Consider the following 17,131-nt stretch of genomic DNA (forward strand, 5'->3'; position numbering starts at 1 on the left):
ACCCAGGGAGCTTGTGTGGAGAAAAACTTAGGAACAATAGTGGTTAGTGTTTAATAATGTATTTAGTAAGCCTCCACTAGTTGCTCTTGACATATGGAGACAGTGTTCATTTGAGGAAATTCTTTTAAGGCAAAACCAGCATGGACAGGGCATGCTGGCTCGCTCTTTGTCAAGCAAATGATATTCTTTTTTCAATTAACAATTTCAATGAGAGAGTCCTTCACAGTGACTTTTAGAGCCTGTGCAGGCTGTGGCAGCAAAGTCTCAGATGGTTATACGTTTTAAATGGCAGGGCCAGGGAAGTAGAAAGGCTGCTTCACACAAAAAAGAAAAACCATCATTTATATTCAAACCATACTTTTGAAATTCTATTCAACTGTATTTTCTTCTCCAGATAATTGCTCTCATTTTTAAGTTTTTGTTGATAGTGGTTTGATGTGAAGGCTCGCTGTGGGAATGGGGCCTGTGACAGCTCTGCAGAGTGTGTGTTTCTGAACTGGACTGCTGGCCTCTGCTCCTTGTAAAAGATCAGTTTCCTTCGAGGATGTCTAAAGAAAGACACATTGATGGAACCAAACCGATCCATACATGCACACCAGAACTCAAAAGGAATGGCATGGGCTCAGGGTAGCCCAGCAGTGGTAGGCAAGGGCTATGAAAACTATCTCTATACACTGGTTGAGACTGAATCTTAGCTCTGACTTTACACTGTTCTAGTCTTGACTCTTTTTAAAAAGCAATAATGGCATTAACAAGAGAAAATGCTGTTATGCCAGGACTGAAGGGGTAGAGACAGGAAGATCAAGAGTTCAAGGTGATTGTGATCTATATAGCAAGTTGGAGACCAGCCTGGGCTGAGTGAGATCTTGTCCTGTGGTAGATAGATAGATAGGTAGGTAGGCTGAGTGTGATCTTGTCTTGATAGATTAGATAGATAGATAGATAGATAGATAGATAGATAGATAGATAGATAGATAGATAGGAGGAAGGAAAGAAAGAAAGAAAGAAAGAAAGAAAGAAAGAAAGAAAGAAAGAGAAAGAAAGAAAGAAAGAAAGAAAGAAAGAAAGAAAGAAAGAAAGAAAGAGAGGACCATACAAGGCTGGAGTTCTGTGACAGATGACATTTTAATATACATCTTCAGCACAACAGAGGACATTTAAAAACCCTGCCAGAATCAGGTGATGTTGTAATTACAATCTCAAAATAACAGCTCCTTTTATCTTGAATTTTAAAGGAAGTTATATTTTCCAAGTGAATAATATAAGCTGCTTTGAATGCTAAGCAAATTATGGTGTAACACAGATAAAGTGAAATGACTTATACTGACATTCATGTATTTGCCTTGTTTTTTGCCTGAGCTTTATAGCAAGAGGCTTAAAAACAAATTGTTATTAGAAGGCCCAGTGCCAAGGAAAACTGTGTAGTGCTTTAACTGCATGCTACATCAGAGAGTTGGAGACATTGCGTTATCAAAACACCTCCTCTGCTTTTTCTCCTGTCAACACTCTGACAGACATACCGGAAAAAGCCAGTGAAGAAAGAGATGCACGAGCAACCTTCAGGGAAAGAGGTGAAGAACGGTTTGCCCAAAGCCCTCTTGACTGCGGCTAACGGTGTGAGAGACAAGAAGGTGCAATGAATGAAGAGATGGGAGACGCACAGACAGTGCAGCAGCCCACCAGATAGATGAGCTTGTTTTAGAGCAAAGACTGAATTGAAAGTTGTATGTTTTAGCATAAACTAATTCCTTTTGAGTTTGTAAATCATTTGTACCAAGAATGTATTATAATATATTGCTATTAGGTTACTCTATTAATTGAAATGATGCCGACCTCTACAAACCTCAGAACAGGTGCAGCGCCCCCTCTCCTGAGTTCTTCGTAATGCCTTATTCACGCAGAAAACCAGGAGACATGGGCTTTGTTTTCACGGCAAGTCTTCAGAGTTAATTTTCTTTAGATTAAATATATAAAATAAAATGTTAATTATATTGTAAATGCCAGGGTCTGCTCTAGTCCATGTCAAGCAATAACTGTCAGTGCATAAATTGATAATCAATCCACTTGCTCCTTAAGGCATCAACCCTAGGAAGCGTTTAAATGGGATCCTTAGCAAAAGACAGAATCTAGCATCACCTCTCCTCCTCTATAGTCAGGCAGTCTGCTACAGTTTTTAACCACTCTGAGTCTAAATTTAGTGATGTCATACTGAGATTCATCATCAACACAGTTTAAAGATTACTCATTCTGTAAACGACTTGATCTGGGTGTGGTAGCATATACCTGTGATTCCAAGTGTTTGGGTATTGAGATAGCCTGGGCTACATGGGCACAAGAAGACCCTGTCTTAACCATAAAAAAATTCCTTTTTGCCAAATGGTCATAACTCAGGGGCTTTCAGCAGGAGCTATCTCTGTTTCAATTCACTTTGTCATTCATACATTCCTGTCTATCTCCCTTGCTAGTCTGGATTCATAGAGTTACATCTTCATATCAAAAGCTGCCAGGCCTTTTCTAAACAAAGGCTGGAGTCCAAGTACAGCTCTCCCTGGCACAGAAATGCAACTGGACTACTTATAAATCATAATCAGCAGGGCCCCAGGGACAAAAGAGACCTCACATTTGTCAACTGTTGCTTCTGAACCTACTCATGAATATTATCCCAAGTTTACGTTTCAGAAAACAGAAAAGGATGTAGTCATTTGGAAAGCTCCTGTGGGCTGGGAATAAGGCACAGTGAAAATGTGTCTGGCCAAGCACATGCTTTCTCTGATCAGAACCATGGTCTCTGCTGAGAAGCCAGTACAGAGGCAGACCAAGGCCCAGGTCATTTCCTTCAGGTCATCCTACAGCTGATGGACCGAGCACCACAGTTAAACTGTACCAAGCATGAAACAGTACATTTTCTAAAGCTTACACAAAACATGACTTAGTAACTTGGACTCTATGATCTCTCCATTTTAAGCAAATATGTACTTGGGTCATGGCTCTGGCATCTAGCACATGGTAGGCTTTTCTTAAGTGCCAACGATAGTGCCTGCCCACCCCTGTCTTCCCTTCCTGGGCAAGCACCCATTTTAACTTTTCCCTATATAAAAACTGTGCTGACTTTTTAAACTCATAAGTACACGCCCTTCTCAGTGGTGTATTTTGGTGAGCACCACAGTCCTGTGCATCCATCATTGCCATCCTGTTGATCAGATTCTTCCTGTCAATGTATTTTTACGGGATTTTCATTTCCCCAAACTCCCAGGTGCTTAACGACCATTTCCAGTGACTTAGACTCAAGCAAGCATATTCTTCTTTCCTAAGAATTCATTTAAAGGGCCAGCTGAGTATGGGACTGTTCTTCTGTGACAAGACACAAGTTAATCAAAGGAGCAACCTCCATGGTAAAACTGAAGTTCAGTTTTACTTCTCAAACGTGGTTCTAAATCTGTTACCGAAATGAATTCTGGATAAAAATGAGGCAGAAGAGGTGTCACTGGCCCTTGCACCCATGTTGCTCTTACTTGCGAGTGAGGCACTGAAGTCTCACTGTGCATCACACCTGCGGCTGAGATGTCTGCACAACTTCATCTGTATAGCACAGAGGACACCATCTCTGTACAGCACTTCAATAACGGCAGCTCAAAGAACCAGCCAGCTTTAATCCTTCCAGAGCAAAGCTCAGTACAACACTAAGCCTTAAACCACTCAAGGGCCAGCAAGACATGCAGAGCTAAGAAACCTAAGCTGCAAAATGGGATCTGGTAAATATTTTAACCCATTTATTTTTAGTGCGAATTTTCTAAAATAGAAGTATAAAAATGTCTATCTCTGTAATCTGATAAAATGGTTTTCCCAAGTAAATTACCTTTTATTCATGAGAACAAAAGTACTTGGGTAGTATAAAACCTTAATTTCCCCAGCTTTTAAACTAAAATGGAATGTTCGCTGAATGTAATTAATGTAGAAAATGTCAGCCTATCAGAATTATATTTATACACAGTGGTGGATAAGTTCCTGTCTTCCCACATCAGAGAATTTTTTTTTACCAAAATGGGCAGAATAGCATTTTATATGTTAGAGACCATTCTTCTCTAGTCCTTCCCAGCATTCCTGTGTCAATTAAGAACATCAGTAGAGGTCACTTCTTTGAAAATTGAGGGTTTTCCTTTTTGTTTTCCTTTGAAAGTACTGCATCTAAAGAACACAGTATCATGACTGGGGAGAAAGGGAGGCAGAAGCCATTTTTCTTTTAGATAAAAAGAATTCTGTGTGATTGTTGTATAATAAATTGATTTTTATGCTAAAACGTGTTACAATTTTTCTTATTTGGCTCAAAGAAGCTAAAAATGTGAGCCTATGTGGTATTCCAAGTTGTCTATTATTTGGGGATTATTTTTACCAATAAAGTGATATTTTAGTGATGAATCTTAGATTTCTAATTCATTTCAACAAGCAGTGGGATGCTATGTGACATTATTAATGCAGTATTTATATACCAAGTTAAACTAAGAAGTTCGTCACTTACAAGGAAAACTGAATAGCAATCAGACAAGCAGTCTACTAGACACTACTTACTGTACAGTGTAACAGTATACTCTGCTGTACTATAAATACTCTACCATAACTACTAATACATAAATATCATAAATATGATAAACCATACTACACCATACACTGGGGGTACGTATGACACTGATTACCAACACCCCGGGTACCTTTACAGTGTCTTCCCAAGTGGAGGAAGTGGCCACTTCATCTCAGGAGCGGAAGGAGGATCACCATCTGCCATTTATCGTCAGAGGCTGCAGTCTCCAACACGATGAAGATCACAGGGCCCCAGCATGAAGGTAGCCTCAATAGGCATGCTCAAAGTCTGATAGAAGCCACTCACATCCCAAGGCAGAAAAGGGTCGGGCAGGAGAATTAGGAAGGCAAGAGGTTGGGGTAGAGGTAGAAGGAACTTGGAGTGAATGAGGGCTAGAGTTTAGCAGGAGGGTGGACATTTTAAAGAGCCCCCTTCATTATTTTAAGCTGTGGGTGGGATTGTCACATTACAACTTTGTCTTTAAAAGGCTAGGCAGAATGCAATCCCAGCACAGAGGAAGCTGAAGCAGGGGGATTACTGAGTTAAAGTCACTCTAGAGTACAGTATGCTGGCTCCTGGAAAATTTGGGCGATGGAGTAAGACCTTGTCTCAAAAGATATAATAGACCCAATGTTTTTTTAATGAGAAATTAGCTATTGCATGTAACACAAATAATAAAAACTCAGAGACAGATATTGGGGTTCAACCTAAAGATCAGAAAAGCAAAACAGCCAAGTCACTAGAGAGCTCTTACCTCTATGAAATCTTCAGACTGAAAGAGAGTTCCTGCCTTATATTCCTCTCTAGTGTTGGGATTAAAGGCATACACCACTACCTCACAGTTCAAAGTACAAACTCTTAAAAGTTCCATAACCTCCTATAACCATGCCTTGAGCTGAAAATCCACTACTCAAACACATTAACCTATGGGAGACATTGTATGGCCAAGTCATACCAAAGCCTTTACTTTTTCAAACCTAGTTTAGGCTTAGATTTTTGGATTAGCCCCAAGATTTCTGGATTAACTCTGAAATTTCATACTCAGTAAAATATTTCCTCAAATCTATGCTGTATAATGTTACGAACTTGACTAGAGCTATAGAAGAATCCAGATGAATTCTGGAAGAGAGCTATACAAACTGGTTTACACCAAGACGACTTTTCAAAAGTAATTAATGCCAAACTTAGTTTTGGTGGTTGAAGAATTTAAATTAACAAGAACTATTATTTCACAAGATTTCCAGGACTTCCATCCATGTGTCTAACTCCTAGATGGGATGCCATCTCCCATGGCGGACTGAGACTTCAGTAATACATAGGGCCACCCATTCACTTGCCCATTCTCCCGAGGAGACTCCATGCCTGAGAGGGCGAGCCCCACCTGTTACCCAGGTGAGGGCTGTACATCTGTGTGTCTCAAGTCCTGCCTGCCCAAGGTTGTCTCTACCCCATGTGTCAATGCAATGAGGTGTGTTCAAGAGGCTGCAGCCTCAAGCGCTCTGATGAGCACAGTGTATCTAGAAAGCTTAAGTCCAAACCGTTGCCCCCAGTGCTGTCAGTGTAGCTTCAGGACTTCAGACCCTGCCACATATACTGCCTGGAAGAGCACAGCCGTCCCAGTAACCCTGTGAGGTTAATGTGTCCAGGATGCTTCAGTGCCCCCCATCACTCCAGTAAGAAGAGAGTACCTAAGAGGCTCTAGTCCCACCCATTGCCCAGGTGAGTTTAGTAGACCCCCAAGATCCACTGCCCCTTCCTACCATCCCTCCAGGGACAATGATAACCTAGGGCATTAGCAACAGTTTAAATACTTGCTCTGAAAGAATAAAAATCAGTTAAATAAAACATAATAAATTCAACAAATGACCTGGTTTCTTTCATGAAGACAAAGAATAAAGAAAAATCAAGGAAATCCAACTCCTTCTGAAATTAATCCTACAGAAATGGCCTCCAATGCTAATGAGTTAGATGGAATTCCAGAAAACGAACCTAAAGTAAGGATTATAAATATATTCAAGTAATAAAAAGTAAAGCTCTTAAAAGTACCCCAAGAAAATACAACACTAAATGAAATAGGAAAGTTAGTGTCCATTGTGAAAGAGAAACTCAAAAGGAAGCTGGGAACCAAACCAAAATAGAAAAAGTCAAATAAATTTGTGTAAATATACAACATCTCTTCATGATAAAGGTCTTGGAGAAAGCAGGCATACAAGGGACATACCTAAACATAATAAAGGCAATATACAGCAAGCCAACAGTCAACATCAAACTAAATGAAGAGAAACTCAAAAGTGATCCTGCTGAAATCAGGAACAAGATAAGGTTGTCCATCTCTCTGTATCTATTCAAAATAGTACTTGAGACTCTAGCTAGAGCAATAGGACACCAAAAGGAGATCAAGGGATACAAATCAGAAAAGAAGTCAAATTCTCACTATTTGCTGATGATATGATAGTTTACATAAGTGACCCCAAAAATTCTACCAAGGAACTTCTACAACTCATAAACACCTTCAATAATGTATCAGGATACAAGGTTAACTAAAAAAAAAAAATCAGTAGCCCTCCTTTACACAGATGATAAATGGGCTGAGAAAGAAATCAGAGAATCATCACCTTTCATAATAGCCACAAATAACATAAAATATCTCGGAGTAACTATAACCAAACAAGTGGAAAACTTGTATGATAAGAACTTTAAATCTTTGAAGAAAGAAATTGAAGAAGACAACAGAAAGTGGAAAGATCTCTTATGTTCTTGGGTAGGTAGAATTAGCATAGTAAAAATGGTAATCTTACCAAAATCAATCTACAGATTCAATGCAATGCCCACCAAAATATCAGCAAAATTCTTCACACACCTTGAAAGAACAGTACTCAACTCCATATGGAAAAGCAAAAAAAAAAAAAAAAAAAAAAAAACCTAGGATAGCCAAAACAGTTCTGTACAATAAAGGAACTTTTAGAGGCATCACAATCCCTGACTTCAGATTTTATTACAGAGCTACAGTACCGAAAACACCCTGGTATTGGCATAAAAACAGACAGGAGGGCCAATGGAACAGTATCGAAGACCCAGATATTAATCCAAACACCTGATTTTTGACAAAGAAGCAAAAAACCATAAAATTGAAAAGAAAGCATTTAACAAATGGTGCTGGCATAACTGGATATCAACATGTAGAAGAACAAAAATAGATCCATATCTATTGTCATGCACAAAACTCAAGTCCAAATGGACCAAAGACCTCAACATAAAACCAACCACACTGAACCGCATAGAAGAGAAAGTGAAAAGTACACTTGAATGCATTGGCACAGGAGACCACTTCCTAAATATAACCCCAGCAGCACAGACACTGAGAGAAACAATTAATAAATGGGACCTCCTGAAACTGAAAAGCTTTAGTAAATCAAAGGACATGGTCAACAAGACAAAACGGCAGCCTACAGAATGGGAAAAGTTCTTCATCAACCCCACATCAGACAGAGGATTGATCTCTAAAATATACAAAGAACTCAAGAAAATGGTCACCAAAAAACCAAATAATCCAATTAAAAATGGGGTACAGACCTAAACAGAGAACCCTCAATTATATTAATTATATAATCTAAAATAGCTGAAAGACACTTAAGGAAATGCTCAACATTCTTAGCCATCAGAGAAATGAAAATCAAAACAACTCTGAGATTCTATCTTACACCTGTAAAAATGGTCAAGATCAAAAACACTGATGACAACTTATGCTGGAGAGGATGTGGGGTAAAGAGAACACTTCTGCATTGCTGGTGGGAGTGCAAACTGGTACAGCCCCTTTGGATAATAACATGGTGATTTCTCAAAAAATTAGGAAACAACCTACCTCAAGACCCAACAATACCACTATTGGGTATATACCCAAAGGATGCTCAGTCATACCACAAGGACATGTGGTCAACTCTGTTCATAGCAGCATTGATTGTCATGGCCAGAACCTGGAAATGACATAATTGCCCCTCAACCGAAGAAGAGATAAGGGAAATGAGGTACAATTACACCATGGAGTACTACTCAGAAGAAAAAAAATAATGACATCTTGAAATTTGCAGGCAAATGGATGGACAGATCTAGAAAACATCATATTGAGTGAGGTCACCCTAATTCAGAAAGACAAATATAATATGTACTCACTCATAAGCAGACATAAAGCAAAGAAAACCCAGCCTAAAATTTACAATCCCAGAGAACCTAGACAAAGAGGACCCTAAGAGAGACATACATGGATCTAATCTACATGGGAAGTAGAAAAAGACAAGATCTCCTGAGTAAATTGGGAGCATAGGGATCATGAGAGAGGGTAGAAGGGGAGGGGAGAGGAAGGGAGGGAAGCAGAGAAAAAGATATAGCTCAATAAAAATAATTTGAAAAAAAATTGTGTAAAGCTTCACCAATAGGATAGATCAAGGGAAGGAGATGGCCTTGAAGACAAGGTGAGGAAGTTGGACATTCCAAATAAAGACAGAGATGAATTGTCAAGAGGTGTGGACAGGGGGTGAAAGGTCACAGCGCGGCGGCGGGTCTGGCTGGCGGCAGCTGCGGGCGGGAGCCGAGTGTCCCGTGTGCACGTGTGGCGGAGCGGCGGCAGCAGCGCGGCGGCGGACCTTCCCGCTTCTCCCCGGAGCTTCGGGGCCCGGCTTGGCTTCCGTGGCCTCCTCGGCGCCCTTTCCCTCCGCCGAGAGGCCGGCGTGTGGGGTCGAGTGGCCTGAGCGCAGGGCGCGGAGTGCTCCAGGCGGGGAGGACGACGGCGTTGGTCGCGGCTGTAACGACGGCCTCACCAGGCGGGGAAGATGAAAGGCCGGATCGAATTGGGGGATGTGACACCACACAATATTAAACAGTTGAAGAGATTGAACCAGGTCATCTTTCCAGTCAGCTATAATGATAAATTCTACAAGGATGTGCTAGAGGTTGGCGAGCTAGCAAAACTTGCATATTTCAATGATATAGCTGTAGGTGAGGTGTGCTGCAGGGTGGATCATTCACAGAATCAAAAGAGACTTTACATCATGACACTAGGATGCCTTGCACCTTACCGAAGACTAGGAATAGGAACTAAAATGCTAAATCATGTCCTAAACATCTGTGAGAAAGATGGCACTTTTGACAACATCTATCTGCATGTCCAGATCAGCAATGAGTCAGCGATTGACTTCTACAGGAAGTTTGGCTTTGAGATTATTGAGACAAAGAAGAACTACTATAAGAGGATAGAACCTGCAGATGCTCATGTGCTTCAGAAAAACCTCAAAGTCCCATCTGGTCAGAATGCAGAGACACAAAAGACAGACAACTGAACAAATTACAAATGAACTTTCTTGCACTTGCTTGTCGCCAAATAAAGAAAGACCCATTGATTTCCCCTCCCCCTTTTCTTCAGCTTTCCTCCCTTGTTATTCTTCCTTTCTCTCCTCTTAAAGTTTTTAATACTTTCAAGAACTCTTAAAAATGATCATGTTTGGATTGTTTTAGTTCTCTTATTTTTGTGAGGTGGTTAGGTTGAAGGCAGGAGAAGATAGGTCTGTATCCTTTCACAGTTAAGATGTCCCCAAAACTGGGAGTCAGATGATTTCAATTTTTAGCTATTTTTTTTAACATCCTGCTTTCACATTGAAGGGCAGAGCCTACAATATTGTTTATTTCAAAAGACAAAAAGAAGCAGCAGCAATATCTTCTCTAATTCATAGACAAGCTTAGTGTATTTGTGGTACTTTGAGTTTTAAAGACTATCTGTGGGATGCTAATCCCTGACATTGCCTTCACTCTACCTTTCGTCCTTCAAGCACTCTCAGGAGTTGGACCATTGTTATCCTTGTGAGAAAATACTAAGCTTATTTTGGTTTAAAAGCAGTTTTTCTCTATTTGCTGATTGGTGGGGCAGTTTGTGTAGGTAGTATTAGACTTTGATCGAAGTATTTCAGTTAAACTGCTACTTAGCTGATGAGTGGGTTGCTTGTTAGCAGATGTTCTTTGTTTTGTTTTTTTATTTTTTCCTTCCTGCTGTTAATCTTTTTACTAGAGGCATTAACTTGTAGAGTATGGGCTGGTGAAATGAACTGTTTTAATATCCCAGCTAGAAATATGGCCTTTAACTGACCTAAAGAAAATTGTTATAATTGGTTTTCTTTTGTTTTTCAGTAAGCCCAATAATAGTGTAACCTTATACATGGAGCTATGTCCTTATAAGCCAATACCCCTAAATAAACCTGAAGCAAGTGTTTTCTCTTGGACATACAAAATTACATAAAAGTTTAGATGGACTTGTAACATTTTAAGTGTATTTAATATCAACTAATACAGATTGTTAAGTGTGACCATTGAGCATTGATAATATATGGAAGAATTTCTAGACAGTATTTTTGAAAATAACATTGTTATGCTATTGCTTATCTGTTGAAGAACATCCCAGATTTGCTTACACTCTGTGCCTATAATGTTGAGTTTAAAGATTTGGAATAAGAGGAATCAAGACAAATTTCTTCTATTCTTGAAACAATAGAAGTATAAAGTGTTAATACAAATATCACTGTGACCTCCAACTGACAGGTTTGGTTAAGTCCAGATCATTTTCAGGCACATTGGGAGTGGCTCTGATGGGTTGAGAATTGTAATGTGGAGACTTTTCCTCATCTCAAAGATACATGGCATTTCTTAGATTGCCAATAGTCATCAGTGGCTCAAGAAATGTTCTCATTAGACTTTAGAACAGTGTAGAGTGTATGTTTCCTTTCATTTAACTTTAAAAGGAAGTTTAATACTTCCTCTTAGGAAAATTATGGTAAGGAAGTCTTAATTTCCAACTAGGTTAAATGGTAAAATTATCTCACAAGATGCTTATGCACATTTTATAACACTTTTAAGTTTTTATTTGAGAATGTGAAAGTACATAAAGTGGACTTCAGTAGTCTTGAGTGCCAAGAAAAATACGGGGTGTGGTTGTTGAACGGATGGATGGATGGATGTATAGGGTAGTGAAATTGTAGAAGTACCATGCTTGTTTCTTGGGTATTGATTTCCTAGACAGTCCAAATCTAAGCCCAGAAAAAAAGTTTAGTGTTAAGCACCTTTACTTTCATGGATAAGCTTCAGTTTGCTCTTGCCGAGAGAAGAGGGCATAAATGATAGCATAATTAGTTTGAAGAAGTCAACCATTTTGTAAACTTCCAGATAGCAAAATAGATTTTGATATATAAAAGAGTTTTCTGAGATGACACTGCCTCTATTTCTATAACCATTTCACTTGGACTATCTGTGTAGTCCTATGAATGTATCCCTAAATGTGGTTATTGAATACCGAATAGCTGCCTCACAACAATTAAGTACATGTTATTTAAAGAGGAGGAACAAATAATAAAGTTTGAATTGAGAAAAAAAAAAAAAAAAAAAGAGGTGTGGACAGGACTTGTACAACACACAGAATACAACAACCACATCATGAAAACGAATTCCCCTCTAAAGGAATAGCAAACATTTTAAATGAAGCCACAGAAGAAACTTCTTTAAATTACACTAAATAAATAAATAAATAAAGGTGCCTATGTTGATACTGGAGGCATTTAGAACACAGACAGATAAGAGCAAAAAAGAACTTCCTCTCATTATGTCATAATTAACCCACTACTGAAAACAAAGTTATAGAAACAGTGGCTAGAGAGAAACAGACAGCCACATAGCAGAGACAGGCCTAGGCCTATCAGAGTAACCAGAGACTCTCAACAGAAACCAGGGAAGGCTGCAGTGGTCTGGAAGGCTTTCGGGATGATGCAGGAGCAGGGAAGCGCTTGGGATGACGCAGTGATGTGAGCCGCAAGCATTATACAATAGAAGTACAGCTTACAGGTCCATAGACAAACCCACAGGAGTATAATCTGTACACACAGACAAATCTACCAGGAACCCCGATTTGCAGAGCTGTGGGAACACCTGTCTTTTGAACAGTGGTTGTCAATTCTGTGGAAATCTTGCAAAGCCACGGCTTTTCTCCCTTCCATAATGGGATTCATCCCGAAATATCCCAGCAGCCAATAAATCATTCTTTAAACCTGACTTTTCCTGTACTGAAACTGGATGACCTTCTCCCACACTGTGGGGCCCTGGGGTGAAAGCATTCACTCAGCCAAACCTTTGTCCTCATAGTCAAATCTACATAAACCTAGTCCCCCACAATTATCCTTATTGACAGGACTTCCAACAAGAAAGGGACCCCTGCTAATCGACCATGTAAGGGACCTCAGAAGTCAGGCCCTGAACAGGAGAGACAGCATGTCTGTCCTTACTGATAAGCAGGCCTGGACAGCCCTAAACTCTCCAACAGCCAACTCAGGAGAATGCAGCCTCCTGACCTTTGCTTTACCCTAACAAGCTATTACTATTCTATACTTACCTTCATCTTTCATTTGACACAAGGTCTTAGTCTAGGAAATTAACTGTTCATCCCTTTACCCCTAAAAAATACAGGAAAAAACTTGGGTCACTAAGCAACAGCCCCAGAGAAGTCTTTCTTACCTGGGTGCCAGCAGGCATCCTACCAGGGGTTGGAAGAATCAGGCTCCAAAAATATTCCCTTTAATTCAGTTAGCAAAATGTCCATACAAATCAAGCATCATCCCTGCCCTAGCTGCGACCTAGGCTGGTTACCATGGTAACCACAACACTGTGTTCCCAGTTGCCTGGGAAGAAAGAGGAAGTGCTTAGAAAGTACAATAGCACTTCTGCGTTTTCCTCTACAATTATTGATCACAAACTTCTAGCTTAACTGATCACACTTAGGAAATGTAGTTAGTACACAGAACCCACTTTTTTCTCCTCTTAGAATTCTGCCCTGATTTTATAGCGTCATTCTTAACTAATCCTCCTGGCATCCACAGGGGAGTTTCACAGCCGTGCCCACTCTGAGACAGGAGTAAGACATCTGGTGCCTACTTTGTCAGTCTTCATCCATCTTGTTAGCCCTAAGAAACACACGCTTGGTACCATTGCTGTCGTCTATGAACTGCTAACTATATGTAAGTATATATACTGGAAACCTTGTAGAACTGGGAGGAACATCGAAAGGAAACAGCAAAGAACACCAAGGAACATCGAAAGAGAAACATCAAGAGTGATCATTGGGAGAACATCGAAAGAGCCCTGGAGAGATCATAGGAAGAATAAATGGGGCATAACGAAAAGATTTATGTGAGCTAATTTATTTCGTTTACCCTCAGACCTTCCTTTTTAGTCAGTTTTTGCCTGCAATAGCCGACCTTCTGAATCCGGAGTTTAGAGAGCTGGCACCCAACATAAACCTTGATAATGCAGGAGCAGAGGGATACCTGGGATGATGTAGGAGCAGGGAGGTACTTGGAACAGTGCCTTTCAAGTTTCAAAAGACAACAACTGCCAACACAGACTACTATATCCAGCAACACTATCCGTCATAATTGGAAGAAAACGCTCCATTAAAAAAAATATAGGCTGAAGGAATTTATAACCACTAATCCAGGTCTACTGAAGATACTTGAAAAAAAATTTTACTGAAGAGAAAGACAAATACATCCAGGAAAGAATCAACCACTCTTGCTTAATTTAATAATAGTTAAGCAAAAGAGGTACAGAAAACACCAAATAATACAAAGCCAAGATGACAGGAAATTCTACCTACCTTTCCATGAGACTAATATTCACGGTTTCATTTTTGCAGTCAAAAGACAGCAGTCTGAGCCTGGGAAGATGGGGCCCTATGGATAGAAGTGAGCCACTCCAGCTGGGCCTGTGAAGGACTCAGCCTGCCCCATATTTCTCGATGTTCTCTGTGCTCTCGTATGAAATGAGAAGGGAAGGTCTGCCGCTCGCCCCCCTCCCATGAGTCCCACCATGCTCCCCCCTCCATCCTGGACTGAATCCTCTAAACAATAGCTGAGGTTAACCTTGTTTTCCTGTCACCTACTATGCTCACAACAATGCAACGTAGCTAATATATGCGGTAAGCTGTAGTTAGAGCCTCCGCCGCGGCAGCAGCCTCTTTCAGTAGCCTGGATTCCATGGCATACATCCCAGTCTTCCTGAGCCACTGTGTTAACTTCATCATTCTCTACCAAAAGTTCTCAACTGCGGAATCAGTCCCTCCAGTCATGTGGGTAAAGGAAGGTTAGTGTGGGCCTAGAGGAACTTGGTTCCCCACAACACTTTGTAGTTCCATAACCTTGAACATAGTTTTGGTTTTCCTGCCATGGTTCATATAGCCATTTTTATCTCTCTTTCTTTGCCCTAAGAAAACCATCCTTGTCCTGAAAGATGTATTTCAAATAGTATCTCTCCTACAGTAAGTCATTCTTGATTACCCAGTAAAAATGACCTTTTTCCTTGTGACTTTGCTTGTTCCTAAACAGAAATGACAGGAGAAGTGGGTTGGGGGGGGAACAGAGGGAAGGTGAGGGGAACTAGGAGGAGAGGAGGGAGGGGAAACTGCAGCCAGTAACATTAATTAGTTAAGTTTAAAATATACACATGCTCTTATAAGCAAAACCTTATGGCAGTGCACTAAAGCACACTTCATTAAAAGTTATAAAGAAAAAACCTCGACAATTCAATTAGGATCACATACGTTTGTATTAGAAAAAAACTGCAAATTAATTAACATGCAACCAATAGCATAGCTCACTAAATTTTATTGAGAACATACCGCTCAATACACAGTCCCTACTGATCCAGCCACAAACCATCTGACTTCGTAAGTGGCCTTAGATGAAATGGGCTTTGGTTAATTTCTCTAAAATAGATTCGGGTGCCCCGCTGTGGATGCAGCCCTCTGCACACAAACTTCATGGGAGACTTTAGCAGTGGCCTCAGGGTGAATATGTCTCCTCTACTGAACATGCCTGGAGTAGAGAACTGGAGAAGCAGAAATGCCTGAAGGGCAAAGCTGTCCCCCTTACAATTTCATGTCAAACTGATCTCATCGCATTCTGTTTTCAGGTTATTTTTCCTTTAAAGGGGTTTACGAAATAATCTCTCTGCAGATGCTGCAGCTAAAGGTCTGGTTCCCGCAAAACTCAAAGGCATTTCTCTAGTTAAAATAAAGTTTACTCCTCTTAAATTACATGAAAAGTAAACCACTTGAAATTGCTGAACATCTTGGATTTTTCTATTATTAGGCCACGTCTGAATAAAAGGCTTAGTTTCTGTGAACAAATGGATAAGGCAGTAGGAACTGTGAACCCGCCCCATCCCTCCCTCTCCCGCCCTGGCTCCGTAGCTGATAGTGGCTGGTTGAGCTGAGCATAGCTGGGAAGGAAGGCTCCTGGGCCAAGGCACCACAGACTCCAGCTCCCTCCTCAGGCTATTGTCCTGGTGGAAAAGGAAATGGAGAAACAGTGATTGGTCAAGGCACAACCATCACACCTCTTGGGCCCTTAGAACTCACAATCAACAAGACTGTCACTCCTTTCCTTTTTGAGAGCCGTGTCCGTGACTCTGACATTCTGGGAGCTCACAGTCTTAAACACAGCCCTTCAGTTAGTTCTATGCTTAACTGTTAGTAAGAAAGCAGACAATAGAAAGCAGATGGGGAACCAATCAGCATACTTAGGCAAGATAAACTATAAAATGAATATATTCCTGATGCTGACACTTACCAGACTCAATATACTTACCCAAACATCAGGTTATTTTGTAGATGGAATTATTGTATGATATTTTATGTGTGGGTTTTTGTCTGCATGTAACATGTCTGCACACCATATGCATGCAGTGCTTAAATAGTCCAGAAGAGGGAATCAGATCCTGAGATTGGGGATGCTTGTTGAGTCTCCATGTGGGTGCTGGGAACTGACTTCTGGGAAGCAGCAGAGCTCCTAACCATTGAGCCATCTCTCTAGTAACATGTTATTGTTTTAATTTTTTTTGGTGTGTGTATGTGTATACGCACACATATGAGTGTGACTACGAGCCTGCATGCCAGTGAGTGTGTGTGTGTGTGTCCGCGTGCATACGAATGTGAACATGAGCCTGTGTGTCTGTGTGTGTGTGCACGCGCATGCGTGTGTAACATGCGCAGAGCTTGGAGAACAATTTTCAGGAGTCTTTCCTTCCACCAGGTGGGTTCCTGGGATTGAATTCAGGTTTTCAGGCTCAGTAGCAAATGCCTTTACCTTCCAAGCCACCTCACTGGCTTAGGACTTTGATTTGGCAGGAATGTATCTGCATGCTAATGAGCCACCGCATCTCCGTGTTTAGTGCAGTGTTTGATAGGTTGGGGCAGGTACAACTCTAAAAACTGAATGACTGACCCAAGGCCCTAAGTGTAGGGCTGGAGGAAGCTCAGAACAGAAAGGAAGTTAAAAGCATCAGGGCTTTTCAGGGCTTAATTCACAAAGACTGAACAATGCCAATGTCTGTACCTACCTGAGGGGTGCAGTCATAAAGACAGGCTTTGGCTAGCCTTATAAAGGCTGAGCTGAGTTAAACCTGGAAGAAATTGATACATCACTTATTATATTCATATCAGGCACGTTAAAAACAAGAATGTATATCTACATA

The 17,131-nt window shown here is 40.6% G+C and overlaps 1 protein-coding gene and 1 pseudogene across 1 annotated transcript in view; both read left to right on the forward strand.

Annotated features, from left to right (window-relative positions):
* The window catches only part of Elovl2 (ELOVL fatty acid elongase 2), a 39,737-nt gene extending 35,321 nt beyond the window's left edge, over positions 1-4,416 (forward strand). The window contains exons 8-9 of the mRNA XM_075969836.1: positions 1,515-3,877; positions 4,127-4,416. Coding sequence (XP_075825951.1) covers positions 1,515-1,640 — 126 coding nt within the window. The 3' untranslated portion in view covers positions 1,641-3,877; positions 4,127-4,416. The remainder of the gene's footprint in view (positions 1-1,514; positions 3,878-4,126) is intronic.
* Positions 4,417-9,110: 4,694 nt separating this feature from the next.
* LOC142848160 (N-alpha-acetyltransferase 50 pseudogene) lies at positions 9,111-10,926 on the forward strand (annotated as a pseudogene).
* The last annotated feature ends 6,205 nt before the right edge of the window (positions 10,927-17,131 follow it).

The sequence above is a fragment of the Microtus pennsylvanicus genome, chromosome 4 (assembly GCF_037038515.1).
Source record: "Microtus pennsylvanicus isolate mMicPen1 chromosome 4, mMicPen1.hap1, whole genome shotgun sequence".
Classification (NCBI taxonomy): Eukaryota; Metazoa; Chordata; class Mammalia; order Rodentia; family Cricetidae; genus Microtus; species Microtus pennsylvanicus.